The 26,560-nt window shown below is 48.5% G+C and overlaps 1 protein-coding gene across 2 annotated transcripts in view; it reads right to left on the reverse strand.

The window, feature by feature from the left end:
- COL6A3 (collagen type VI alpha 3 chain) overlaps nt 1–26,560 on the reverse strand; it is an 81,509-nt gene that overhangs the window by 34,511 nt on the left and 20,438 nt on the right. For both annotated transcript variants that reach the window (XM_049101171.1, XM_049101170.1), the window contains 16 exons: nt 21,620–22,204; nt 19,296–19,895; nt 17,526–18,098; nt 13,524–14,132; nt 11,038–11,643; nt 8,864–9,478; nt 7,368–7,967; nt 6,375–6,712; nt 5,240–5,318; nt 4,059–4,204; nt 2,562–2,654; nt 2,063–2,116; nt 1,084–1,155; nt 344–370; nt 205–249; nt 31–84 (listed from right to left, as the gene is read on the reverse strand). In XM_049101171.1, the coding sequence (XP_048957128.1) occupies nt 31–84; nt 205–249; nt 344–370; nt 1,084–1,155; nt 2,063–2,116; nt 2,562–2,654; nt 4,059–4,204; nt 5,240–5,318; nt 6,375–6,712; nt 7,368–7,967; nt 8,864–9,478; nt 11,038–11,643; nt 13,524–14,132; nt 17,526–18,098; nt 19,296–19,895; nt 21,620–22,204 (5,096 nt within the window). The remainder of the gene's footprint in view (nt 1–30; nt 85–204; nt 250–343; nt 371–1,083; nt 1,156–2,062; nt 2,117–2,561; nt 2,655–4,058; nt 4,205–5,239; nt 5,319–6,374; nt 6,713–7,367; nt 7,968–8,863; nt 9,479–11,037; nt 11,644–13,523; nt 14,133–17,525; nt 18,099–19,295; nt 19,896–21,619; nt 22,205–26,560) is intronic.

Raw genomic sequence — 26,560 nt, forward strand, 5'->3', positions numbered from 1 at the left:
ATCATGACAACGCTATGGAAACATACTTACCCTTCTGCCCGGATTCCCTTTCTCTCCGGAAGACCCGGGCAATCCTTTGTCTCCCTGTCAAAGACAATGAGAAAACGTCACCCCCGGCACAATTTCCACCGTAGCCCGAGCTAGGAGCAGCCGGGATGTTCAGGATGAGGACACGGTGTGGACTCCGAGCGCGAAGTCACTTACGTCTTCACCGTCGAGACCGTCCAGCCCGATTTCTCCTAATTCGCCCTGCGGGGAAAGCAAGACACACGGTGAGAAAGGAAAACCCACAGATCCTGAGAATGCGATCAATTTATAAAAAGCTAAAACAAAGCATAGGTACCTTCTCTCCTGGGAATCCGCGAGAGCCCTGGAAGGCAGGGGAAAGGGGGAAGATTAGGTACTCCCTGGAGGCCACAGAGAAAGGCGGGGGGAGGGGGGGAATCCCTCCTCGACACCTGGATCTGAAATCCAGTGCTCTCAGGACTCATCTGTCTACACTGCCCTCTCTCCATCCCGGCGGGGTGGGGTGGGGGGGATCCTGAAGCTAATTTCCCTGGGCCTGAGCACCTGCTGCTCTAGGCTCCCTGGGCAGGAGGGCACCAGGCTCCAAGGTCCCTTTGTGACTTTACGGCCCGGTGGCCTCTTACCTTCAGCACCTGCTTTCAAACATCAGCAAACGGAGGAGACAGCGCCTCCAAGCACTTCCCACAAGGAACCTTCCAGCGTGTGCCTGGCACCCTGGCCCCCCAACACTTCTCTGGCTCCTCTCGGGGCCCGGGGCTAGAGGCACAGGCCACCGGCCCTTCCCCCACCTGGCCTCGTGACCGCCCCCTGACTTCCTCAGGCTCCCTGCCCGCGGCAGCCTGGGCTGCTGGACCCGCCAGACCTTGGACCCGGCCTGCAGTTGGAGCCCCTGGCTGCTGAGGCCTCCGGGGCCTTCTTCCCCAGGGAAGCATTTGGGGACAGCGTCTCACTTCTGCACGTGCCACTGAACGCCTCTGCCTGCTGGGGCCCTGGTGCTGTGGTCACACACATGCACACACATACACACACACACGCACACACACACACACCCTGTACCTTTATTCCTCTCTGCCCGGGGCAGCCCTGGAAACCTTGAGTGCCGTTCACGCCAGGAGGACCGCGCTCACCCTGCCGGGAGAGACAAAGCCATTTACAGGTTGGAGCTCCTTGTCACCATGCCTCCACTGAGTTCGCTTCACCAGGAGAGGCGTTTTCTAGAAAGTAGATTTCCCCGGCAGGGATGCTGTTCGATCCTGGTCAAGCCTTCGGCACCCCTGCACCCCCAGCCCTGGGAGGTTCCCACCCCTTGAGGGAGTGGGCCCTGGAAGGTCTGCGGCTCAGAAGGTACTTCCCTGGAGGACCAAGGATGGGCAGGCCTCTGGGTACCAGGTGCTAGGAGAACCCTGGGCCTGATGGCTCCTGCACACCGTCCCTGGTTCCTAGCTCCCCAGAGGGTCCCGGGGTTGGCACTGCCTGCTGGGACCCCATGACTTCATCTGCTGTCCACCGGCCTTGTCCCCCGATCTCAGGGCTGGGCCTCTTTCTAGTGTCCCCAAGCCTCTCAGACCTCATCTGTCCCAGGACCTGCTTCCCGAGCCCCCAGCTGCACCCTTAGGTCACCCAAGTCGGCAAACCTCCCTTAAAGGCCGTAACCCCGACAACAGCCTGATTAGGCTCCCTCCGCCCTGCCCCAGCTCACTCCCGTCTCTGCTTGGACTGGACATCTGCATTTGCTGGACCCCAGGCATGGCCTATTTGGTGTCCCCCGGCCTCAGAGGCCATCGAGTCTCTCCCTCTGAAATAGAACGAGGAAGAGCCCTGCACAGCACGTCCACGTGTGTCACGTCCAGTCATCCCCCTGTGCCCTGTGCCCCACAGCGTAGAGATCTGAGTTGTCACAGAAGTCAGAAACGAAGGTTTTCCTGGTAGGAAAATCACTGGAAATGCAACAGATCATGAGCCCCACAATTCAACCCCAATGTGTGAGGAACAAAGAGGGAAGACAAGCTTAAAGAACAAATCATCTTGTACTTACGGGTCCACCCTCGTCGCCAGGATAACCTCGATAGCCATCTTCCCCGGGAATACCCTAAAACAGAAAGAGTGATTCCTCGGTGAAAGCCTCTAGTTTTCTTTGTTCTACCTTCAAGCATCTCCCCGACCCCGTTCCTTTGATAGAGCAGTGCCACCACTTAGCACGGCGTTAGCTGTTCCCTTGAACTTGGGCTTCCATTCATCATTCCAGCGCCATTCATCTATCAGGATCTTGAAGGCTCTCAAAATCCTGTCCGCTTCCTTTAACTTAGATGCAAAGGCTAAGATTCCCTGCTGACCCTCCGCGGAGAGGCTGCCAGTACGTGATGCCCACCGATATGAACATTATTTCATAAAATGAAGAACCAAAGCACTAAAGAACAGATCCCCTCTTCCTGAGGAAAGAAAGAAGGCGGCGGGCATCCAGTGTCCCTCAGGCCTCCTGTTGCAGGGACTCTGCTGAGAGCTGGCCCCAGGTGTAAGAGGCACAGCCACCTTACCTTTGGCCCGATGCTGCCAATGGGCCCGCGGTCTCCTCTTTGCCCGGAGCATTTGCAGGGAACTCCGCAGCAAGCTTTCTCAGCGATGTTGTCCTACCAAGAAGAAAAGAAAGTTCAAGTCCTAACAAATGCCAAGAAAAAAAAAAAAAAAAAGCATATATAGGCCATGAAGGGAAAAAAAAAATCTGATGTGCGTGGATTCCACAGTGAGAGGTGAAGCTCTGCCCACGTGGCCCTCCCTCTGAGACGGGCCCAGCAGTCAGATGGCAGTGGGAAGTCACACACGGGGACGTGAAGAGCCACCAAAGTAAAATAGATCTTATTCATGGCATCACTTTGGGCTGGGCCTTATTTCTAAAAGTTTCCAATGTCCATCTTCAAATTTCACACATTAAGCATGAGAGACATATTTTCAAACTCTAAAGAGCAAGACCTAAGAAGCAAGTCGCATATGGCCCGGATGGAAGGATCCCCCAAATCTCCTCAGAACCATGGTCAGAGCACAGACCAGGGTGCCAGGACGGAGGAAAATAGGGAAGAGCCACATGTGGGGCAAACACAAGTGGTCCCTGCCACCACCCTGGGTCACCAAGGAGGCCACACTCAGCAGACACCCTCGATGGTCCCTTCCCATCCGAGCCCCTGACTTTACGGGGAGAGTGCATGCCCAAGAAACATTTCCAGCTGCTACACTCATGGTGGTCAAACACTTTCCTTACAGTGGGCTTCTCAGAGTTTTCACTTTCTTCCACGTTCCAGATGTGTCAACTAACACAACCTCCTACCACCCAATTAAAAAAAAAAAAATTCTAATTCCAGCCTTGGGAAGAATGCAAGAGCGAAAAAGGGACATTCAATTCATCCCACGGCCTGCTATTGCCACCAGCAAACAGTCCCTGAGTTGACCACTCAGCCCCACGTCCCCCAAAGGCCCACCCACTGCCAACCCTGGAGCTAGCATCTGCAGCCAAGAGAGGCTGAACCCAAGCATTAGGAAGCCTCAGGGATCCCCTCCACCTGCTCCAAAGGAAACTAGGAGAGAGGCCATGGAGATGCTTCTCTGCCCAGAAATGATCTCTCTTCTCCTGCGTTGCCTTGTTTTCTCATGCAAGCTTTCTGATGCTGACAACCTGATTCCCATTTGCGGACAGTCACTCTGATGTTTTGCCTTCCCGACAGTCTTATGAAGGGCAAAATGCTCGCAAAAGGGAACTGAGGAAATCGCCGGGTGATGCCACCAGCGTACCCAGAGAACCACTGTCCCGCTGGCCACTTTCCCAGCTCTTGGGTACCTCCGGTCCGAGGGCTCACACACAGGATGGCAACAAGGAGGTCCCTCCCAGGTGAATTAAACAACTTGAATGATTGAGTGACCCACCCAAAGGGCCCCTCTGCCATTCATCTGGCAAAAAAATAAAATAAAGTGCCTTCGTTATCTTAAGGTGACAAAGAACTTGGTATCTAGACCAGTTTGTGCGTAGAGACATAAAAACTCACGAGCTGCTCTGCTAGTTCATAATCGAGGTCCAGCAAGTTAAGCCTCAGGGGCCTGTTGTATAGGAAGCCTCGCCCGAACTCCAACTGCATCAGCTGCTCCAAGTTGGCTACACGTTCAAGGCCCACGAGGATAAGAGCCTGGACACCTGCGCGGAGAGGCACATTCAGTGCAGCTTGCCTGGCCCTCCACAGCCACCACCTCTTTGCCCTCCTGACTTTTTATTTTATTTTATTTTTTTTAAAGATTTATTTTTATTTATTTATTTATGATAGACATAGAGAGAGAGAGAGAGAGAGGCAGAGACACAGGCAGAGGGAGAAGCAGGCTCCATGCCGGGAGCCCGACGCAGGACTCGATCACAGGACCCCAGGATCGCGCCCTGGGCCAAAGGCAGGCACGAAACTGCTGAGCCACCCAGGGATCCCCCCTGACTTTTTATTTTAAAAGAAGACTTCAGTGTAAAATGTGGCCTTTACCTAAGACATATTGAATCAAACTAGTTAGCCACTCTGAAGGGTCAAGATCCTGGAAATTTTGACACCTCTGAGCAATTGCTCCAGCTACATAGCTAAACTCATCAGTAGAAATACAGGAAGTGACATCATGAAACACATTCATACAGAAATTCTCAAACTCTGGCCTTGTGAAACATGGGGGTGCTGTGGGAAGAGCTGAGATGCACACCTCCCAAACCAGTTGAGTCACAGTCTCATCTTCTTCGCTCAGGAAAAGCCAGCTAAGTCATAGAACATTCTTAGGATAAATTTTGCTTCTGTAAACCTCTGGTGTTGGCATTCACTTTCTGCCAGTGCTATGAATTCCAAAGGAAACGAATATCCAGATATTATATCTGATAATAGGCATCCCTGTTTATCTAATTGCCCTAAATTTGGAAAATCTATGTTCATTATTTGGTGTGTAGTAGAGCATATTTTTGCTTAAAAGTATGGTATTTGTGAGCTGTGATCAAAACTACATATTCTTTTGCAAAAGCATGCCTGTGTCAGGACTTGCTGATAAAGCCATCTGTGGTACGAGGGGAACCCCGATAGCACCAGGCAGGTGTCAGAGGGCCAGGCTGCAGGGAGGATGCCCCAAGGATCCCCCAGAGGACTCTAGCTGGGTAGTGTCCCTGCCTCACCCAGGCCAACTTCTCACATTTAGAAAGCCCACGACCTACCTTCTTGTCGGAGTTCCTCAGATGCCTTTTGTAAATCAGCCAGATTTCCATCCACTCCATCCGTAAAATGAATGACCACCTGGAAAAAAAAAAAAAAAGATGTGTCAAACCCCAACCAAAATTAGAAACATCAGACTTCCAGCAGGGAGACCAGTCCATTCAAATCCTCCATCTTAGAGTCGAGGACACCGGGGACCAACAATAAGAAACAGTCATCCTCAGTTTATAGCTCTTTGATACTGTGCAATAAGTGAGGGATAAAATAAAGGGGGATACTGTAGTGCTTGATTTACTAAAAAAAACAAAAAAAAAAACAAAAAAAAAACCCTCAGAATAAAAATAAAAACAGTTTATCTCATTTTCCTATTTATGTGATGTAGTTTCTAGAAATTGTGTGAGTGTGTGTCTGTGGGTGTGTTATGGGCTGAAGTATGTCCCTCCAAATATCAGCTGTTGAAGCCTTCACCTTCAATACCTCAGAAGATAACTATATGTGGCGATAGGGCTTTTAAAGGGTCCTTAAATTCAGTGAGGTCATTGCGGTGGGCTCTAACCCAGTGTGACTGGTCTACGGAGAAGAGATTGGGACACAGACACACCCAGAGGGAAGATGGTACACAGACAGAAGGAGAAGGTGGCCGCCTGCAAGCCAAGGAGAGAGGCCTCCGAAGAAGCCAACCCAGCAGACACTCTGGTCTCAGACTTTCAGTGTCTCCAGAACTGTGACAATCAATTTCTGTTGTTTCTACTGTTTCAGACACCCAGCCTATACACATGGAGAGAAAGAGAGGGAAACAGAAACCATGATGTACTTAAGGGGTTGGACTATAATTCAACATGAATTAATCATAACTTCAACTCAGTCAAGCTTACTTACTGATTTCCAGGATTTTTTTTTTAGAGCATTAGTAAAACTACTACAATGAGGAAGATAATTACCTTTCAGACTATTATGATCAGCTGACGGTAAGGCACTTTTTTATTTTTTGGGCACTGCCAACCCCATCAAACGGGAAGCGTGTTCATAGAAGAACACTTTGGGAAAAGGGGCTTCTGGACATAGAGGTGTGCCTCCTGACCACTAGAAGTCCAGAAACTGCATGGGAAGCTGAAAGAGGGAGAAGCCCATGCTCACCTTTACATTGTCTGCTGAAGACTGTCTGAACTTGTTCTGATAGACCTTCAGTGTGTCTGCAGTGAGGACATAGGGGTGCTGGTTGCGCATGTTCCGGAACTTCTCAAACAGTTCTGGCTGGTACTCGGCAAAGTCAAAGGCCTCCACGGGACCTGAGGGTGTGTTGGCCACCACCGACACCCGCACGGTGGGCATCTGGCTGCCGCTGCAGCTGATTCTTTGCATCTGGCTGATTCTATTCAAGATGGCATCCATCTTGGACTCAAGGCCCTTCTGGGTCACAAAGACATTTTGATCCCTTGATCCGTCGAACCCCAGAATCACATCCAGATTACAGACTGCAAAAGGGAAAGTAGGCAATGAGCTCTAGGTTGAGGTGGCTGAGATGAGTCCAATACACAGGCACGGCCCCCAGATGGGGACCAGGCATCGTGCTCAAGGGCAAAGTGAGATCCTCTATGTATGGGCTTAGAGAAGCAATTTGGTCTGCCTCTCTCTCAAGGCACGCCAGAGCTGACTCTTAGGAACTGAGAGTGTAGACCATTTCAATGTGTTTGCTTTTCTGGGGTATTTGTCAGTTTTGGCCTGCAATACAGTTGGTGTGCACGTGCACCCCAAGATTGTACTTGGAATTAAACGCGCTTGAGAACTCGACTACTCTTTTCTCAAATAGTTGATCTAATAAACCTATCAACAGAAACAGGGATCGATTACTCTGAATTATTTGGGAGATCCAAGAATAGAGGGAAAAAGTAAATCTTGTAAGAGCAAGAAAATACAGACTTCCACTCTTACCCCAAAATATAACATATCCTTATTGTTAACAGGGGCCAGGCGGTTGCCAGGACCCAACCCACGTGGATATAAGGAAAATGACTGAAGCAACCAAAGGCTCAAGGACCCCACGGGCCAGCACCAGGCACGTAAATAACCAAACAGGTCCTAAATGTTGGCACAACAGGATGAAAATGTACGTATAAGGGGATTGGTTACCTTTGGAAATATCGGTCACACCCGGACATAAGGTTTCATGCATTGCATCGTGCAGAGTTTCCAGAACTTGCTCACTCAATTCAGACAGCTCCTGGACGTTCCCCACTCGGAACGCTGTAGCACTGTTGGACGCTATTTTCCCAACCTCCTCTGAGTCGATGTTCTTCACACCCACGGCAAACACTTTGACACCCTTCTGGGTGAGTGCCAGGCTGGCCTCCTGGGCATCCTCCACCGACTTTCCACCCGTGATCACAAACGCTATCTGAGGGACCCTCTGATCCAGGCGGCTGCCCGCCTCCGGCACGAAGTGATTCAGCCTCAGGTGCTCGATGCCCACCTTGGTATTTGCGTGTCTCCCCCCTTTGTAGACAACTTTGTTGATGGCATCAATAATCTGCTGCTTGGTGGAAAAGTCCTTCAGGAAGAACTCGTCAGTGGGGTCAGAGTTGTACTGGACCAGCCCCACTTGGATGGAGTCACCCCCCTCATACAGCGTGTCCACAATTTCAGACACAAAACGGAGCACTTCCTGGAAACTGTCCCTCCTGAAATTGATGGAGCCATCCAATAGGAACACAACATCTGCTTTCTTTTTCTCTGAAAGTGATTGAAATGCAAATGAGGAGAAATTTGGTTTCCATATCCATAACAAATATACAAAGTGTAAAATAGCTGGAATGATGCTAAAAATGCTGTGACTTATTCACAGCAAATACCTTTGCTTTATTCCATGCCTCTATGGTTCCCAAATTCACAGCCACTATTTTGCTAAGAACAAGAAGATAAATGACAAACCATCTGAATGAAAAGATAAGAGACAGTAGGACTTGGGGAAACTGAGAATTCAGTCTGATTATCCCACACAAAATGGTATCATGCCACAGATTCAACGATCCAAAAACTCAGATGTTTTAGGAAATGCCACTAAGCACTTCCCTTCTGGTTAAAAATAAACAATGATGTCTGACAGGAGTTGAAGGAAATGTGCCAGAGGCAGATCAAAAAAGGGGTGGGGGAAACAGATTGGAAAATGGGAAGCAGACCCCGTACACCTTTGGAAGATCGCCTGCCATCAGGCTAAGAGCTTCGTGGAAGCCTGCCAAAAGTCAATCACATTTGGGGGTAATTTCCTAATTATAATCAATCCATCAAGACTGGAGTAAAAGAGGAGCATGGATTAGCCAGTCTCAGATTCTGTCCTTTTCTGAGAGCCAACGAATCTAGAGTTAACCCTCAATGCACCTTCATAGGAACTTTCAGTGAGGTTCTAACTAGTCTCAGAGAAGCCTCTGGAGGAATCAATGACCATGTTCTCTGGGATATGTTTCCTTTTACAGTTTCAACTGAATCATTTTTCCAGTATTTAGTTTCTAATATTATGTGCAGCAACAACCTTAACAGATGAAAATTATTAAGATAAATACTAACTATATTTTTTCAATGAAAGGATAATTGATGTCACGCTCTGTAGTTACAGGTCACGCAAGTCATACCTGGCCGTGAGGGAGAAGGTGTGTCCACTCCTGGAGGTGCAGGCGTGACCCCAGAGGGCCCAAAGGCGTGCATGACCCTGTCTTCTATGTTGGGGAGCTCTCTGAACTCTCGCACCGTGAAGACCAGTCTGGGGTTGTTGGTGATGGTCTGCAGCTCTGCTCTGTCGATATTTCGGTTTCCTACTCCTAAACTCACAATCCCTGAGGAGCTGATCACCTGCGAAAACCTGGAAGTATCATCCTGGGATTTTCCACCCAGAAACAGAACCAGGTGTTGGGGCACCCCGTCTTCTATCCGGCTCCCAGCAGACTTGACAAAGAGATTTCTTGCCACAAATTCCAGAGCTTTGCCAGTGTTCAGTGGGGACCCCCCTCTGTGCCTCAGCTGACGCAAAGCATTGATCACGGAAGCCTGAGATTTATGGGTCTTCAGGTAAAATACTGGGAAGACCTCATTGCTGAACTGTACAGCCCCAATCCTCACTTTATTGGGGCCAATGTTGAGTCTGCGAACAATCTTGATAACAAAGTCCCGAATATATGCAATGTCATCAGGCTTGACGCTGTCAGAGCTATCGATTAGGAAGATAATGTCTGCTGCATCACTCTCAATACCTGTGGATAGAAAGAAAAGAAGAGGAAAACTTGGGACACAAATGGAGTCATTATTTGGTTTTATTTCTGCTTTCATTTCTGAACTTTGCCTTATACGGCACCACAATATCAATTAACATTAAAATTATAAGCTGATGTGTCTGTGTTTATCTCTTGAGCTTTTTAAATATAATCACTAAAAGTTGAGCCTTTTCTCACCAAAATCATTTCTGCTTTTTGAACTATTCGAAGTTGTCCAAAACTTTCTCTTTCTAAGTTTACTCTAGTTTCATTTTGGCTTTGCGGTCTGGGTTACAACTAGTTTTTAAAAAATGTAAACAGCATTTAGAAACTGGATTATCAGAATCTACAGAATCATGAGCTGTTACTACCAAAAGGGATCAAGATCACCCAGAATAACATCTTTGGTATACAAAAAGAGAGAGACAACTGACGTCAGAGGTCCTCTGTCTGAGGCCGCCACGTAGGTAGTGACACCTAGAGAATGCCAACTCTCTCCTAGTGCACCTCGACAGCTGCCCAGGTGTTTGACTCATGGAATTTCCTCCTGCCCACATATCCCTAGCATTTATACAATTTGTTTTATTTTCACTGTTATTTCCCCTGTTTTCTTTATATGAGTCCACTTTTAACTACAAAATTAATCAAAAAGTCTTGAGAAAGATGAACCATGTTTTCCTTTTAGTTAGGATTCTAGGTACTTCTTGGATACCATTTTTGGGTTTTTTTGTTTTTTTTTTTTAAAGATTCATTTATTTATTTATGATAGACAGAGAGAGAGAGGCAGAGGCACAGGAGGAGGGAGAAGCAGGCTCCATGCTGGGAGCCCGATGTGGGACTCGATCCCGGGACTCCAGGATCGCGCCCTGGGCCAAAGGCAGGCGCTAAACCACTGAGCCACCCAGGGATCCCCCCAGATACCATTTTGTTGAGCTACTCATATGTTGCCACTCAACAAATTCAGCCTCTTTTGCCTCATCAATCACCAGGCTACTTATAATGGAAACACAGCACAGCAAAAGCTGAGCAAGTCATGGAACTGAGCCATTAATACTGAGAAAGACAAGAAACTGGCCCATCACACACAGCCAGGCCTTGGGTTCTCTTGTAGAACACAAAAGATTTCACACAACATCAGCATCAGAATCATACACATACAGACAAAAACGAAGACAAAAATAACTAAACACCTGCCACCCTAGCTAATACGAATGACTTCTGCTTCTTTACCAGTTACAGTGTTAGCCGTAAGATGTAGAAAGATAACTAATCAGAATTATTTTCAGGCCAAATTGCCATTTCCTTAAGCCTTCCACAAAATTGTCCACCACAAGCTCAAATCCTATCCTTTCTAACACCCTCTCCCTAAGATGCTCTATGGTTCACCATCGGGTACATCCACCCTTCTTGCAACAAGCAATAGACACAAATGGTTCAATAGCAGTGTCCCTTTATTTTAATTTAACTTATCATGAGTACCATGGATCTCTGAACCTGTTATGTTTTTATATATATTTTTAAAAATGCCTCAGAGAACAACAAAAAATACCCCATCTTACCTGGAGAAGGATAGCGAGTGCTGGCCAGGATCTGCTGTATCTGCTCTGAAGTTAGGGTTGTGATGGGGGTCAGCAGTTTCTGCTCCAGGCTGGGCAGCTCCCGGAATGTGTTCACTGAGAACACATATTCAGGGCTCAGGGAGATCTTAACCAACTGTTCCTGGTCTGCGTCCCTTGCGATGGTAAATGGTGCAACACCAAACTGCTTGAGTTCTGCTGCAGAATCATCTACTTCATCGTCAGACTTTCCAGATGAGATGAGGACCAGGAACTGAGGGACGCCCTCCTCAATCCTGCTTCCCAGGGGCCTCTTGAAGATATTCCTTGACACGTACTCCAGGGCACTCCCAATGTTGATCTGCCTCCCACCTTTGGGCCTCAGCCGCCTCACCGCATTCTGCACTTCATCCTTACTGGAATGGGCATTCAGCAGGAATTCCACCCTGGGGTCCTCGCTGAACTGGATGACTGCCACCCGAGTCGTGTCAAAGCCCACGTCCAGGTAGTCAACCAGTCTCTCAATGAGGGTGCGGATGTACTGAAATTCAGGGCTAGCATTTTGGGACCCATCGATGAGGAAGACCACATCCTTCTTGCTTCCAACACCTGAAAATCACATGTAATCATGGGCTTCACCTTTGCCGGCACCAAATCCTTAGTGTTAATGAACCACCTGGTTCATGGTTTGTCATGGAATCATCACCTGACGGGCGACATAACCTCATTCTGACTATTACAGATAAAATACCAGTCCCAGGAGTGGGTTCTGGCTTTGCAGTGATTATAAGTCAGGGAGAAGAAACCAGCAAAGGACAAAGAGTAACCCTGAGGGAGGTGGAAAGTAGACACATAAGAGCCATGTCTAGACCAAGTAGGGGTGGTGTTTCAGGAAGGAGATGATCTCAACTGGGACATGCATCAGCTCCTCATAGATCAAGCAAGATGGCATCTGGGAACTGATCATGGGGGAACCTTGTCAAGAGCGCTTTCTGTGGAATGGTGAAAGTGAATGACAGATAGGGGTGGGTTCAGAGAGGAGTTGCAAAGGTTTCAATAACTCTTTTAAAAGAGGACTGAGGTATTCCTGGAGGGGAAGCAGGCATCAAGAGGGTTTCTCAGAAAGAAGAAAAAGTGATGTGTCTGTATCGTAAAGGGAATCATCCTTCCCATCCTTGGTGGAGAATCAATGAATCAGGAGAAAGAATGATGGATGGCGTCCTTGAATAGGTGAGAGTGGGCAGGTGCCTAGGAGGCAGAGACGGCTCACCTGGGCTGAGCTATGGACAGCAGTGCTGGGAAGAAGGAAAGCATAGAAGAAGCAGGCTAGGAGGTAGACAAAGGTAGAAAATAGTTATTTTGAAAAGTGGGGGAGCAAATATGTTGCAGAAATATGTGCTTGTATTTAAAGTCAGGAACTCACATGTGCACTATGACAAGACTTCCAGAGTGCATTCTTGAGAACCCTGCACCATATAGAAGGACCCTGGAGTCAAATAGATTTTGGAACTGTGGCATTCCCTTATTGCAATACACATCAATTGTGGGAGGACCTCTTTGGCTTTATCCCACTGTTCCCCAGATTTATTTGATCACAAACCCTTTATAACATTCCACAGAAGCCTGCAGGACACAGTGTACTCTAGCAAGGAAAAGCCAGCCTTGCTTCTACTCTTCCCTTCCTTTTGTTCCCCTCTGCCTTTCTTTTTCCCCCCTCCACACCATGAGACTTCGGATGGTACTCTGTAAAATGTAAGCCACAAGGGAGCAAGGACGCTGCCGCCTCCTCAACTACTGCAACCCTCTCCACCCGAGTGCCCAGGGTGGGTAAGCCCTCGTGGGTATTGTGCAGGGCACGGATAGATCTCAGCCCCCTTCATCCCCAGCAGCCAGGATCCCACTGTTTTCTAGCTTATTGTAACCAGGTCTACAAAAGGGGAACAGGAAAGACGAAATAGAATGAACTACAGTTATAAGAGCAAGGTTGGCTCCTGCCGGTTAAGACATTTACTTCTCAGCACCAGCCACATTCAAAGGCAGTCATCATGCTTTGGCTCTAGAAATACCAATATTTCAGAGACTGAGCCCCAGCATAGGGGACCCTGTTGTCAAGTTCCCTCCCTCATCACAGCAGGCTGCCAGCTGAACCCCCCAGTGGAACCTTAGAACTGATATCAAGCCGGTGCCACCAGTGAGGTGGCCCCATCCTTTTCAACCAACTTTATACAGAAGCCTCTACATGGACTTAGGAGTCTACATTAAAGCCAAGCATATGCACATCTTTGAAACTTTTATAATTTGGCCCAAAACATGAATCATAGTATGTCCCCAGGCCTCTGCCACTCCTGATCACTGAGACCAAAGGCACATAGTTCCTAATTCTTCATGAAAGGCCAGTTTTCACCACATATGGTAGAGAAAACCAACAGAGAATACTTTGGAGCCCACAGTCCAAACAAGTAGCCCCATCCAAGGAATCTCCTCCTTACCTGGACTCGTTGGGGGAAGCAAAACTGGCTGCAACCGGCTCAGTTCTTCCCGGCTGAGCTGGATCACTCTGTCGGAGACCACCTGCTGGATGGTTCCCAGCTGCCGGAAGGTAGGAATGGCCACGGCAAAGTCGGGGATGAAGGAGATGGTCTGCATCTCTGTGATGTCAGCATTCCCGATGCCGATGCCGATGGGCACTGCCCCTCCCCTCTTCAGGACCACTGAGGGGCCCCTCACATCATCCCCTGACCTGTCAGCCGTGAGGACAATCAAGAGCTGGGGGACACCTTCCGCTATCCTGCTTCCAGCTGAGCTGATCAGGATATTCCTCAGGACAAAGTCCAGGGCAGCCCCAGTGTTGGGGGTTGGCCCTCCCAGGATGGTCAGCCTGCGAATGGCGCTGACCACACTCTGCTGGTCCATGTATGAATTCAGGTAGAACTCAGGTCTGGTCCGGTCGCTGTACTGCACCACGGCCACACGAACCCGATCTGGGCCCACATCCAGGCTCTCCACTACTCTCTGGACAAATTCCTTCAGCAGAGGGAAGCCACTTCTGACACCTTCAGAGCCGTCAATCAGAAACACCACATCCTTCTCACCTGAAACTGGGAGGGAGACACCCTCAGTGACACACAGGACCAAAGGGACTGTCTGCCTTGGATCAAAGTGGGCAGCATAATGGCCCCACACAGGTATCCAGTTAGGAATCCCTGGAAATTGTGGAGGAGACTCTGCAGGGATGATTACATTACGTGTTTCAGGGATGAGGAAACTGTCCTAGGTTATCCAGGTAGATCCAGGATAATCAACCATGTGTCCTTCTAAGAGGGAGACAGGACAATGGAAGTTCAAGGGAGAGCTCTAAGAGAGGAATCAGAGGCCAGAGAGGAGAGAAGATGATCTGCTGCTGCTTTGCAGATACAGGAAGGGGCCCCAGGCCAAGGAGTAGGGGCCACATGAGGCAAGGGAGTGTGTGACCCAGGAGGACCTCCAAAAGGAATGCAATGTGGTTGACACCTTGCTTTTAACCCAGAGAAACTGGTTTTGGATTGCTGACCTCTAAAACCAGAAGACAATGAATCCATTTTGTTTTAAGTCACTAAATTTATGGTAATTTGTTACAGGAATCTAAAATGAATATAGCAAGATAGATACATGATTGATAGATGGATAGATGATGGATAGGTAGATGATAAATAGATAGATAGATAGATAGATAGATAGATAGACAGATAGACCCTTTATTTTAGGATTTCTCAATGCTTGAGCAGTATAGTCAACTTTCAAAGGTGTACTCAGGAAACAGTGTTTGCTGAGGGAGAGATGAGACAGCATAACCTGCATAACCATCAGCACATTACTGAGATGGGAGGGTTTGAGATTTGCCGTATGTCACAGCGAATCAATAGGGAAAAATGGAGACCAGATGTTGGGGTTACAATCCAAAACCAACAGTGTACGGCCCAAGAGTCAATGTAGAAGTTCTAAACCCTCGGTTTTTAATCAAAAGGGCTGAATTGAAACTAATTGCTCTTTTTTTGCTGCATTCTTATCGACAAGTGTAAAGTGGTTAAACACAAAGTCTTGGTAAAATGGATCAGCACTTGGAGATTCCAGTGAAGTGCTTATGGTGAGAATTCACCCACCTCTTGTCACACTTTATATTCTCTATGAATGAATTGTGGATGAATTACAGCATAGGGAGACCCACTTAAAGTAAGACATTAGGGGACCATGAAGTTGAAGACCTTTTTAGCTATAATATACCCCTGGTATGTGGCTTTTATTAAGCATCTAGTAAAAAATAGTGTTTTCAAAAAGATTTTTAACTACTGATGTATCTAAATCTTTATAATCTTAATTATGAAATATATATCCAATTATGAAATATTCTAATGTTACCCTGATTCTCCTGTTTTGCCTTGAGAGCAGTTAGACAATTAAAGTGATGGAAGAGGGATCCCTGGGTGGCGCAGCGGTTTGGCGCCTGCCTTTGACCCAGGGCGCGATCCTGGAGACCCGGGATCGAATCCCACGTCGGGCTCCCGGTGCATGGAGCCTGCTTCTCCCTCTGCCTGTGTCTCTGCCTCTCTCTCTCTCACTGTGTGCCTATCATAAATAAATTAAAAAAAAATTTTAAAGTGATGGAAGAATATTCCATGCTCATGGATTGGAAGAATTAATATTGTGAAAATGTCAATGCCACCCAGGGCAATTTATACATTTAATGTAATCCCTATCAAAATACCATGGACTTTCTTCAGAGAGTTGGAACAAATAATCTTAAGATTTGTGTGGAATCAGAAAAGACCCCAAATAGGTGGAGTAATATTGAAAAAGAAAACCATATCTGGGGGCAAAACAATACCAGATTTCAAGTTGTACTACAAAGCTGTGGTCATCAAGACAGTGCGGTACTGGCACAAAAACAGACACATAGATCAATGGAACAGAATAGAGAACCCAGAAATGGGCCCTCAACTCTATGGTCAAGTAATGTTTGACAAAGCAGGAAAGACTATCCACTGGAAAAAGGACTGTCTCTTCAATAAATGGTGCTGGGAAAATTGAACATCCACATGCAGAAGAATGAAACTAGACCACTCTCTTGCACCATAAACAAAGATAAACTCAAAATGGATGAAAGATCTAAATGTGAGACAAGATTCCATCAAAATCCTAGAGGAGAACACAGGCAACACCCTTTTTGAACTTGGTCACAGCAACTTCTTGCAAGATGCATCTCTGAAGGCAAGGGAAACAGAAGCAAAAATGGACTATTGGGACTTCATCAAGATAAAAAGCTTCTACACAGCAAAGGATACAGTCAACAAAACTAAAAGACACCCTACAGAATGGGAGAAGATATTTGCAAATGATGTATCAGATCAAGGGCTAGTTTCCAAGATCTATAAAGAACTTATTAAACTCAACAGCCAAGAAACAAACAATCCAATCATGAAATGTGCAGGAGACATGAACAGAAATCTCACAGAAGAAGAGACATGGCCAAGAAGCACATGAGAAGATGCTCCGCATCACTGGCCATCAGGGAAATACAAATCAAAACCACAATGAGATCCCACCTCACACCAGTGAGAATGGGGAAAATTAACAAGACAGGAACCAACAGATGTTGGAGAGGATGTGGAGAAAGGGGAACCCTCTTGCACTGTTGGTGGGAATGTGAACTGGTGCAGCCACTCTGGAAAACTGTGTGGAGGTTCCTCAAGGAGTTAAAAATAGAGCTACCCTAAGATCTAGCAATTGCACTGCTGGGGATTTACCCCAAAGATACAGAAATGCCAAAATACACCTGCACCCCGATGTTTCTAGCAGCAATGTCCACAATAGCCAAACTGTGGAAGGAGCCTCGGTGTCCATCGACAGATGAATGTATACACAAGCTGCGGTCTATGTATACAATGGAATATTCCTCAGCCATTAGAAACGACAAATACCCACCATTTGCTTCAGTGTGGATGGAACTGGAGGGTATGATGCTGAGTGAAGTAAGTCAATCGGAGAAGGACAAACATTATATGGTCTCATTCATTTGGGGAATATAAAAAATAGTGAAAGGGAATAAAGGGGAAAGGAGAGAAAATGAGTGGGAATTATCAGAGAGGGAGACACAGAACGTGAGAAACTCCTAACTCGGAAACGAACAAGAGGTAGTGGAAGGGTAGGTGGGTTGGGGGATGGGATGACTGGGTGACAGCACTGAGAGGGCACTTGACAGGATAAACACTGGGTGTTATGATATATGTTGGCAAATTGAACTCCAATAAAAAAATAAACAAAAATGATTAATAAGGAAGAAAGAAAGAAAGAAAGAAAGAAAAGAAAAGAAAAGAAAAGAAAAGAAAAGAAAAGAAAAGAAAAGAAAAGAAAAGAAAAGAAAAGAAAAGAAAAGAAAAGAAAGAGCCAGCAGCCTACCGCATACCCACGCATTGCAGAACTGGGCCGCGGAAGCAACCAGAATTTCTATGCCATACCTGGTGCCGGTGCCCCATTTTGCACTGATTTTAAGAGATTGACGATCTGTGGTTGAAGGTCTCCAATCTTGGGAAGTGACTCGGCGGCCAGGATAAAGACAGGCGACGGCACCATGAGCTCCAGCTCAGTAGGATCTGCGTTCTTGGCCTGCAAGATGAAAGTCACCACCCCGCTCTGTTTCAGGTTGAGGGCAGGTGTGTCCAAACGATCTGAGGACCTTCCTGCCACCAGCAGGACCAGGAACTGAAGCACTCCATCTTCGATCCGGCTTCCGGCGGACTTGACAAAGATGTATCTCCGTGCGTAGTCCAGCGCGTAGCCCAGATTGAGGGTTTTGCCAGTCTTGATCTTCATTCTCTTCACAAGATTCAGGATTTCGGGCTTATTCTGGTGCTCATCGAAGCGAGACTCCACCCTGACATCATCGCTGTACTGAGCCACCGCAACCCGGGTCCCCTCTGGTTTCACATCCAGCTCATCGATAACCTTGTAGAGAAAGTCGCGGACCGCAGGGAACTGGCCCACGAGATTGGCTGAGCCGTCAAAGAGGAATAGAATGTCTCGCTTGCTCTCTACAACAAAAGTAGGTTGGGACACAGTGAGGGACGAGAACCTTCCAGGCACCAGTGTGACTTCAGCCCAGCACCACTAGCATTTGGTAATGGGGAGTCACACAATTATTTTTGATGATCACTGTACCAGCAAGGAAGGAGAAAACCCACTGTCAAAACCTGAAGCACCAGCCATCAGTAAAATGCTCCATTTCACAGCAGTGTCTCTTGGCAAAGAACCGGATGGGTCTACCCAAACTAGTGTCATGCTTCTTCAACAAAGCAAGACAGTGTAAGCTCCAGAGTGCCCTGTTCTTGGGTCAGGAGGTCGTCACTCTAGGAGAACAGTGTTTTCCAATCATTGTAAATTAAACCACTTAAAATGTGGCCCAAATTATCCTTTTGCTTCAAAATTGACCAGTCCTTTGCAACAAAGGCTGACATGGGTTAACCATCCAAGGATAACTGAGTTGACACCTATCTGCTCTAAGTGGATCGTCTTTTCATTAACTTTGAGGTTATGGACTAGGACCCCAAAGAATACCCACCATTGCTCTGTGGTACAGTCCCAATCCTCTGTACTTAGTCCACAGAAAACAGGGATGACAGCCCAGAGGGGGCTACCACATGTACCGTGAACATTTTCAGTTCAAACAGGATTAGGATGCAGTTGTCTCCCCCTTGCTACCCATCTGGGTGATGTCAGCAAGTGGTAGAGCCAACGTGTCCTCATCTCACCACTGTACTGATTTGCAGTGACAACAACAGTCCAGACTTCCTTTGGAAATCATTTTATCGTCACATAAAGATGCAGCCCTTGTGGGGTTTATTAAAAATACTAATTTCTACCTTCTGCAGATTTTGAACATTAAAAAAATCATCTTTAGATGACCTCAGTGGATTATCCCATATGAAAGGGAGGCCGTCCCTCTCACTCTCACTGCCGTCTGGATCTAAGCTCCAGAAACCGTCACAGGAGGCAGGTTGAGATGGGAGGAACAGAAGCTGGAGTTTCTAGACTTTCTTTCACAAATGAACCCCCTTGAGAGAGAATCAAAACTTGCTGGTACCGTGTCTCAAGCCCCCATCCAAAACATTTCCACCGCAGAAGGCCAGTCTCCTTTCTACAGTTCAGCACGCTCCTAGGTTCAGACTGGGCCACCTGCCCCCGGGGGACGTGCTGGGGGAAGGGAGCCCCGCGCAGGTGGGGAGCTTTACCTGGCTGGGCGAGTGGGACCTCCTCCACGCCTCCACTAACATAAGTGGTTAGGGGCTGAATCAGCTGCTGAGGCAAAGCTGGCAGGGAGCTGAAATCATCCATGAGATACACCAGGCTCGGGTTAAAAGCAATCTGCTCAAGCTCTGCCCTATTCGCCTGGTTAGCCCCCACGCAGAAGGTGAGGACGCCCGCGCGCGCTAGGGCATTGGCAGCTGGCAGATAGGCGTCCTCAGACCGCCCGGCTGTGAGCAGGAGCAAGAGCTGCGGCACGTGTTCGCGGATCCTGCTGCCGCCAGCTTCGGTGAAGTGGTTGGCATGGACATAGCTCAGGGCCGAGCCAGTGTTCAGGCCTGACCCCCCCTTGAGCTGCAGCTGCCTCAGATGAGCAAGCAAATCTGACTTTGTCTGGTATGTGTTTAGGGAGAACTCTGTTACTGGAGTGTCACTAAATTGCACTAAACCGACACGAATGTTGTCGCTTCCAACATCAAGGTTGTTAACTACGTTCATTACAAAGTCCCGCACATAAGGGAAATTGGCCTTTCCAACGTTGAACGATCCATCCAAAAGAAAGATGATATCCCTTCTGTTTGCGTGAACTGCAGTGGAGCACAGAAAACAAAGTGAGACATACACAACCGCGAGGGCCACATCATGCGTGCCCGCACCTCGGGCACGCATGCCAACATTGAGAACACACAGACGGTCACAGTGAGGCAAAGCATGTCGGTCTCGTAAAATATGGCAGCAGGCTGCATATTTTCCTCTAGTGGCGGCTGGTGCTTGTGAGGCATATTGGTAGCCAAGTTGACGAAACCAAGTTGGCTTGTGGAGAGATACAGTGCCAAGGTTAGAATATTTGCAACCAACAAAAATGACCGGAATCCTGGAGGTGGAACATTCCTTCCCTGGAAGTGCGTTCATTCCCTGCGAGGGAAGCCACCAGGGCACTGCGGCTTACCGCCTCACTCATGTTTATGACCGCGGTCGCGGCCAGGTTCACACGGGTGAGACAGGGTCCCCCGGGGCTTCACCCCTACACATCTGCAGAGAGACGTCCACTGACAGAAGTGTTAGCCCAAGTTCACCTGATAATAGAAGTTCCTCAAGGCTAGAAAAAAAATGAATAAAATGGCTCTATTCTCATCCTGAAGTATTCCCAGGACCACCCCTTTGTCACTCTCTATTGATACTCTTCTCTTGGGAGCCACAGCATCGCCTGGCAGTAATCCAGCGGGGTGCCCGTGGGAATGCCTCCAGAGTGAGATAATAGGAGCATGGAAACGGGTGAAAATGCAAAAGGATTGTTGACCATGCTTGACTGAAGACAGGCACGTGAAGATTCAAAAGTATAATTTTCAAATTAGAGAATTTGTAGCAGCACATATAGTACTACATGCCTTTCCAAAAAAAAAAAAAATTACCTTCCATCTTTTCCCTGGTTATCTCACTCAACTTTTGGCCTAACAACTAATTCTACCCTATGTCCTATTAAATGGCTTTGGCTAGGAGAGTGTGGACTGGAAGTCTGAAGGAAGTAGGAGAGAGGGAGGCTTTCAGAAGAGCAGAGAGCCTCGGGAGAAAGCATGCAGCATGCAACATGGGTCATGCATCCAACAGTCTTCCAGGGGGTGAGGCCGTGAGGTGGAAAAGCTCATTTCCGTGATATTCATCTTCATTAAGGACGGCGCATGGTACTCATCCAGCTCAACAGAATTTGAAAATAACTTTTCACTGATCATCACATCAAAGGAAAGATTTTAGAAACCACTTGGGTCTTTATCTCCATGCCCATTCGGGGACTGAAGGGAAACCCCTTAGAGAGAGGAGAGAAGGCCAATAACATTCTGCGCTGGTCAGGGCTGGGCCACTGTCGGCTCAGGAGGGCAAGAGCCGGGCCAGATGTTGCTGGTGGCAGAAGCAGGCTGGACGGGAGTCACCAGTAGGGACAGAACCCTGGGATCTGACAAGAGGTAACAACTACCAAGTGACTCCCTAGGCTAGGCCAGAAGCTGTAAGGACAGGTGACCCCTGGCCCTATAGTCTCTGTCATAGGATTCTGTTTGATGACATGTGAAGTCATGCAATTCTCATCCTATGACACTGGCAGACATACCATTGTATCATATGGCATTGGGGTCACACAATCTCCAACTCAGGGTAAAAGGAAGCCTGAAGTAAATCTCATTTGTGGCTCTTGTTTCCATCATTTAACACCTATCTCTCTGAGCACAAATCAGACTTGGTTTTGTTCTGTTTTGCTTTTCTCAAAGGCTCTGCCTGCAGACCACCCTGCCGTGCTCTGACTTCCTCCCCATCATACCTTCAGAGGTTCCGGAGAGGGTCCTGAGAGGCGCCAGCAAGCCGGGCAGCAGGCCCTGCAAAGGGGCGGCTCGGAACTCGGTGGGGATGAACACCAGGGAGGAATCAAATGCAATCTCTTCCAGCTCAGCCTGGTCGGCCGCCTTGCTCCCAACGGCAAAGGACATGATGCTGTTTCTCTTCAGCTCCTGGGCGGGCTGGCTGATTTCATCTAGGGACTTACCGCCTGTAATCAGCACCAGAAGCTTAGGGACCCCCTCGGCGGCCCGGTAGCCAGCCGAACTAGTGAACAGGTTGTCCCGAGCAAAGTCCAGAGCGGAGCCCGTGTACAGGACTGAGCCTTCCATGGGTTTCATTCTCCGCACGGCGGCAATGACTTCCCTTTTATTGGGGTAGCTATTGAAATAAAACTCGGGCCTCACAGTGTCTGCATACTGAGCCACTGCCACTTGGATTAGATCCTGTCCGATCTCCAGCCTCTGGATGACTTTGGCAATGAAGTCGCGGATTGCATTGAAGTTGGCCAGTCCCAGTGCGGATGAGCCATCCACCAGGAAAACTATGTCTCTCTTGTTGACTTCAATGACTGTAGGTAGCAACATCATAAGGTGAGTAGAATGGCCTTACCTATCGCGTCCAACTAAGACCCTCTATACAACCAACTCCACTCCAAGGGCATTCCCGTTTGCTCGGGCCAGCGTGAAGTCAGTGGGACCCCCCTGAAGAATCTGTCGTAACACACACATTAGTGCCAGCTGCATTCTCCCTGTATGTGGTGGCAGGATGGGCTCCTGACCCTCCCACCCCCACCCACTCTTAGTCCATTTCACAAAATAGTTGCAAGAAAACAAATTGAGTTTTAGTAACCGCCTGTTTAGCGCATTATCAGTAAAAAAAAAGAAAAAGAAAAAGAAAAAAAAAAAAGTCAGGAAGCTCTTTTCTGCCAAAAGTCTATAGGTTAGATTTGAAAGTCAGAATGAAGCCATAGCAGCTTAAATAATTAAAGGAGGCATCAGTGTCTACTCAGAGGGCCCTTCATTTCACAACTGTGACGTCATGAACATCTCCTGCCAAGCTGATGGCACAAACATCCCCATTCCCTCCCGTTCTACTCTTCAAGCCTGGGTTTTTCAGGCGAAGAAAAGAGAAACAATTACTTGACATCATAAAACTTACACAAAGGAAACTGATGTCAAACCCAGCAAGTGGCATTGAAGTATTTCCATTCAAGAGACCTGTGTTGGGGAGGTGCTAGGACTGTGATAAACCACAAAGCAAAAGCACCTGAGCAAGGTCACTGCCTCATGCCTGTGAGCTTGTGTCCACCTGCCATGTGAGCAGGTGGCCTGAGCCATGACCACCAGGAACTGGGTCAGACACGACACCCCATCTAAACACCTGCCAGGGCTTTTAGGACTTATAAGAACATCAGTGGTTAAAGCTGAGGCAGGAATGCTTGTCATCTATTAAATAATTATCTGGACGTGAGCAGGCCTCTACCGCTCCACACCGTCAGGTGGATTATGTGTCTTGACGTTTGACTATCTTATTACTCATCCAAATTGTCCTCTTTTAAGAGAAAACATGTAGATGTGCACAGACACAAAGCACCCGGGGACAGGCATGCAGGGACATTGCTCTGGCATCAGTTTGTGGTGTGGGAACGATGAGTTCCAAGTCCTACTCTCCATAGAGATGTGCAGATGTGTGGAATTCTCACTACATGCGTGTGCAAAAGACACTGCGTGTGACCCAGGCCTGCCTTCTCCTCCCCTCCACATGTACATAGAAGACATACATACGTACAGACAGCTAACCACACGTGTACGTTTAATGCACACACAGATAGTGAGCCTGCCCGGATGCACGCACTCACACACTCCCCTCCTCCATATTGATGTACAAGTAGTTCTGACCTGAAAAGCAGAGATTCCTGCATTGTGCGTGTGTGTCTGTGTGTGTGCGTGTGGGTAACATACATGGTGGATGAGCAGAAAGACAGGTGAACTGTCATCCTCGATCACCGGGCTGACTCCCTCAGCAGGTTGACGGGCAGCCTCTTGTCCCCCTTCAGTGCGTGACATCCTCCTTCCTATCATGTGATGCCAACCCAGATGGAGCTGTCTTTTGCTGGGCCTGGGTTCAAAATACCCTGGTTGGGAGGTGAACCTAAGGTCCTGCTGATCTGAGGGCTTTTGCTCTCGCCTCCGGAGGTAGCCGCCACCAGCACACCCTGAGGACATCACATTCTCCCAGACCTCACAAGCCCGGGACCGGGGTGGCTGCCCTTGCTCTGCCGTGCTGCTGTTTGCAAATGTCCAGACCCCTCCTGTCACTTCTTCCCAGGGCTGTCTCCTCACCGCCCTACTCCCATCATGCTCAATGACTCAGGACCTTGGCCCCCAGTAAATCCTGTCCTCCCATGCCGCCTCTCACCCCCTACCCTGCAACTGCTTCTCAGGCCCCACCTGTCCTTACCATCTCCGGAGACTGCCATCCCCCACCCTCGGCCTGGCCTCACCTGCAGCTCACTCACCCTCCACCTGCCTCCACCATGCCAGGCCCCAGATCTGCCCACCCAGCTCCGCAGCCCACCTTCGGGGGCCTTGCCTCGGTTCCTGACAAAGCCCCCGTCCTTCTCCGGGCTGTGCTGCTCGGGTAATCTGCACCAGCCCACGAGGGCCAGTGCTGTTCTGGAAGCTTTCCTCTCCCAGCCTCCAGAATGACTACTTCATCCTCTGCTCTTGGCTCACACCTGGCCCGGGCCCAAGCCCAATCTCACCACATGGGTCACTGAGAAAACAGAAGCCACTGGAGGACATGCCTTCAGCTCCACAGGCACCTCTACCTCCCTCGGAGCTCGTCCTCTGCCCTCCCTGTCTCCTCCTGCCTCTCCTCCCCACCCCCCACCAGCGCTACAGTGACAAGGATCTGCCAAGGCCACCAATGACCTCCATGGGGACACATGCAGTGGAGCCCTCGGTCTCATCCAACTGAGCTTCTCAGCAGCTCTGGACACAAGCCACCTCTCCCGCCCTCGAGACACACCATCCTTGCCAGGCTTCCAACATTCCACTCCGGCATCTCCCTGCACTGACCGCCCTCCCAGGTCACTTTCGAGAGCATTCCTTTCCTTACCCAGCTGGCCTGGCCCCCTAGGTCCTGTCTCTCTCCCAGCCGCACTCCCACACCTCTCCTCTGAACCCACATGTGACTGTCTGTGACGGTCAGCCCCCAGTGCCCATGCTCACCTCAAACATGACACGGTGAGGACAAAGATGTTTGTGTTTACCCCCAAACTAGTTGCTTCTGCAGCCTTCCGTGGATCAAGTGAGCTCCAGCCCCACTACCTTCCAACAGTCCTGGAAAGATGCCAGGCTCCTTTGCGTTGCAGGGCCACCATCCCTTGGAACACTGTCCCTCTGCTCTTAATCTGATGTCCGCTTTCTATCCTGCAGCTTCTCTAACAGGCCTTCGCTAGCCACCCTGTCTGAAGCTCTCTCCCCCTAGTCCTCCCCTTACAGCCCCAGGGCACCCTCATCTACCTTCTCACACTCCCAATACTGTGTCTGGTCGTTGGCTTGCCCTTCCACCATCTGCCCATTATCCTGTAACAGGCCAGTGGCCGTGTCGCTCTCGTCCACCAGTACTGTTGTGTCCAGTGCTTGGCGTACTGTCCACACCAGAAAGCCAAGAATCTTTGTTGAGTATTCAAAGTAGTCACAAAGGTCAAAGATGTTTGTGAGTGAGGACCTAACGCTCTCGCTAGGGAAAACTGAACTCAGAGCATGTGCTGCCCAGGAAGAAGAAGAGTGTGGAGCTCCTCCTGGGACAGAAAATGTCTTCATCTAGTGTAGCTCCTTTGTCATAAATTCAAGAAATTGGAGCCCAGGGAAGTTGTGCGGCCTGCCCAGGATGGCACAGCTGGTTCACATAAGACCCAGGATCAAAGGCCAGGTCCCCCGGCTACAGCCGTGGTGTTTTCTCAATGTTGAAGAAACCTATGGAAACCATCTGTTTGTTTCCAAAAGTGTACAAATCCAGAGAAACCTTCGTGGGTCGTATTCCAATCAGAAGGATGTCTAGAAATATCAAGGGGATTCTCAGGATGGAATTTGGCATCAATTCTGATTTTCCCTACCCAGCAATAATGCGGAATACCGTTGGTAATCTCTGGCGGACAGATGAGATCACCAGTTGAGGTAACTTGGTACAATTGGATCTGCCTAAACCCTAACTGCCAAAGCCTCAAGCACAGCTATATTCTTCTTTACATTTTGAAAACACATTCTCACCTCCCACATTTGTTAAATGCATATTTGTTAGGTGATGTGATTTGTTTTATGTTTATAAATTACTCCAATCGGTCTCTTTCGCCAAAGGCCCTCCATTTGAATGTACGTCATGATTTCACCACTTGAAAGAACTACTCAGTAATCTGACAAGCACAGGAAAACAGCATCTCATAAATATCCCACCAAGTGAGTGCTTTGTTGTTTCTTACCTTCAGAAGTGTGGCTGTCAGTACCCAGCATAGGGTCTGCCCTCACATACCTACAAGCACACCTGGTAACACACTGGCTTAGAGGCAGTGCCAAAGTCCAGGGACTAACTTTCTCAGAATTGCAATGAGACCCTGAGATCCATTTTTCAGATGACTGGATCGTAAGTAAACAATACGATGATGCTCAGTAGCCTCAGAGTAACAGCTTTCTTGAATTCCTCTTAAAAAGCACACTTTCTTGACAATGCATGCATTAACAGGAGCTTCCCACTCACTCACAGATCTTGTGTCTTTCCCAACACTGCGACAAGCACGGACATCACATCCAAGAGCTGGTGCATGTCAGAAGGGCTCCACTGTGGGTACTTACAGGTTCTCCTGAGGTGGATCATTCTGTAGGTGCCTGCCTTACTTCTACAAAAACCAACACACAAAACA

This window comes from Canis lupus, chromosome 25 (assembly GCF_003254725.2).
Source record: "Canis lupus dingo isolate Sandy chromosome 25, ASM325472v2, whole genome shotgun sequence".
NCBI lineage: Eukaryota > Metazoa > Chordata > Mammalia > Carnivora > Canidae > Canis > Canis lupus.